The sequence below is a fragment of the Diplodia corticola genome (genome assembly GCF_001883845.1).
Source record: "Diplodia corticola strain CBS 112549 chromosome Unknown scaffold166, whole genome shotgun sequence".
Taxonomy (NCBI): Eukaryota; Fungi; Ascomycota; class Dothideomycetes; order Botryosphaeriales; family Botryosphaeriaceae; genus Diplodia; species Diplodia corticola.
The window spans coordinates 1,881-3,004 of NW_017971643.1; the positions used below are offsets into that span (position 1 = coordinate 1,881).

General features: G+C 64.9%; 2 protein-coding genes across 2 annotated transcripts in view; both read right to left on the bottom strand.

Moving 5' to 3' along the window:
* BKCO1_1660003 (phage protein) overlaps positions 1-640 on the bottom strand; it is a gene marked incomplete at both ends in the record, with an annotated part of 982 nt that extends 342 nt beyond the window's left edge. The window contains one exon of the mRNA XM_020271557.1: positions 34-640. Coding sequence (XP_020124862.1) covers positions 34-640 — 607 coding nt within the window. The remainder of the gene's footprint in view (positions 1-33) is intronic.
* Positions 641-709: 69 nt separating this feature from the next.
* Positions 710-1,045, bottom strand: BKCO1_1660004 (peptidase; the record flags this gene model as incomplete). Its single annotated transcript, XM_020271558.1, has 1 exon — positions 710-1,045. One exon carries the CDS (start codon positions 1,043-1,045, stop codon positions 710-712), a length of 336 nt encoding a protein of 111 aa, XP_020124864.1.
* Between the last annotated feature and the right edge of the window lie 79 nt (positions 1,046-1,124).

The window sequence follows — 1,124 nt, forward strand, 5'->3', positions numbered from 1 at the left end:
CGTTGCCGTCGGCGTCCTTGACCAGCTCCTCACCGTAGTCCTTGTGGACCAGGCCAGCCTTCGAGCCTTTCGGGTAGATGCCGTAGGCACCTTCCTTGCCCCAGCCGATCAGCCAGATCGACGAGTTGTCGGTGCCGGTGCCGCCACCATTGATCAGCTGGACGGCGTTCTCGGCATCGTCCGGGTCGGCGGTGCTGAAGCGCGGCGCGAAACCCAGGAACTGCTCCGGGTTGATGTCCGTATCACCGTAGAACAGACGGTCCGCGAACGTCTGGTTCATCGCGGTGAAGTGGCCCATGTTCTCGCGCACGCGGAAATCGGCCGCGTTCGGGGACAGGTCGGCCAGCGCCTTATCGATCTTGCCCAGCGAGGTGAGCATGCCGGTCGACTCGGTGACGTCGGCGTAGCGGCTCTTGCTCGCCGGGATACCCGCGTTGAGCTTGCGGTAGACGGCCGAGGGCAGGCCGGTGCAAACGGCCAGGCGCTCGCCGGTGGTCTGGTTTGCCTCGAACCACGGGATGTCGTCGAGGATGGGGTTCTGCTCGGTCAGCAGCTCGGCCACCGGCAGCGGGGTGCCATCGCCGGTGTACAGCTTGGATGCCTCCAGCAGGGTCGGCATGGTGTTTCCGATCACAGCCATGGTGCTTGCTCCTTGAAATGAAAAAACCGCCTTGCGGCGGCTGAGGGTTTGTGGGTTGAGGTGGTGGGGTTACTTCATGTCCGGGTACATGCGCTGACCCATGGTGCGCTCGCCAGTGGCGCTGGTGGTCGAACCACCGAGGCCATCCATCGGGCTGTCCCGCAGGAAGCGGCCCATGAACGCGAACGCGTTGACCATGGCCGGGTGGTTGCCCCATCCCAGCTCGTTGAACGCCTTGGTCAGCTCGGGATCGTTGATCGCCTTCACAGCGGTGGTAGCCAGGCCGACCGTTTCGTCGTACTTGCTGCCGAGCTGCTGCTTCGTCTCCGTGCCCCACTGCTCGATCTGCTGCAGGCGCTGTGCCTCCACGGCCTGCTGCAGGGCCGCCGTGTCCTCGCCGGCCATACGGGTGTACAGGTCGATGGCCTCCTGGGCCTGCTCCTGCGTGAACCCCTTGGCCTTGAAGAACTCGGTGGCCTGTCCG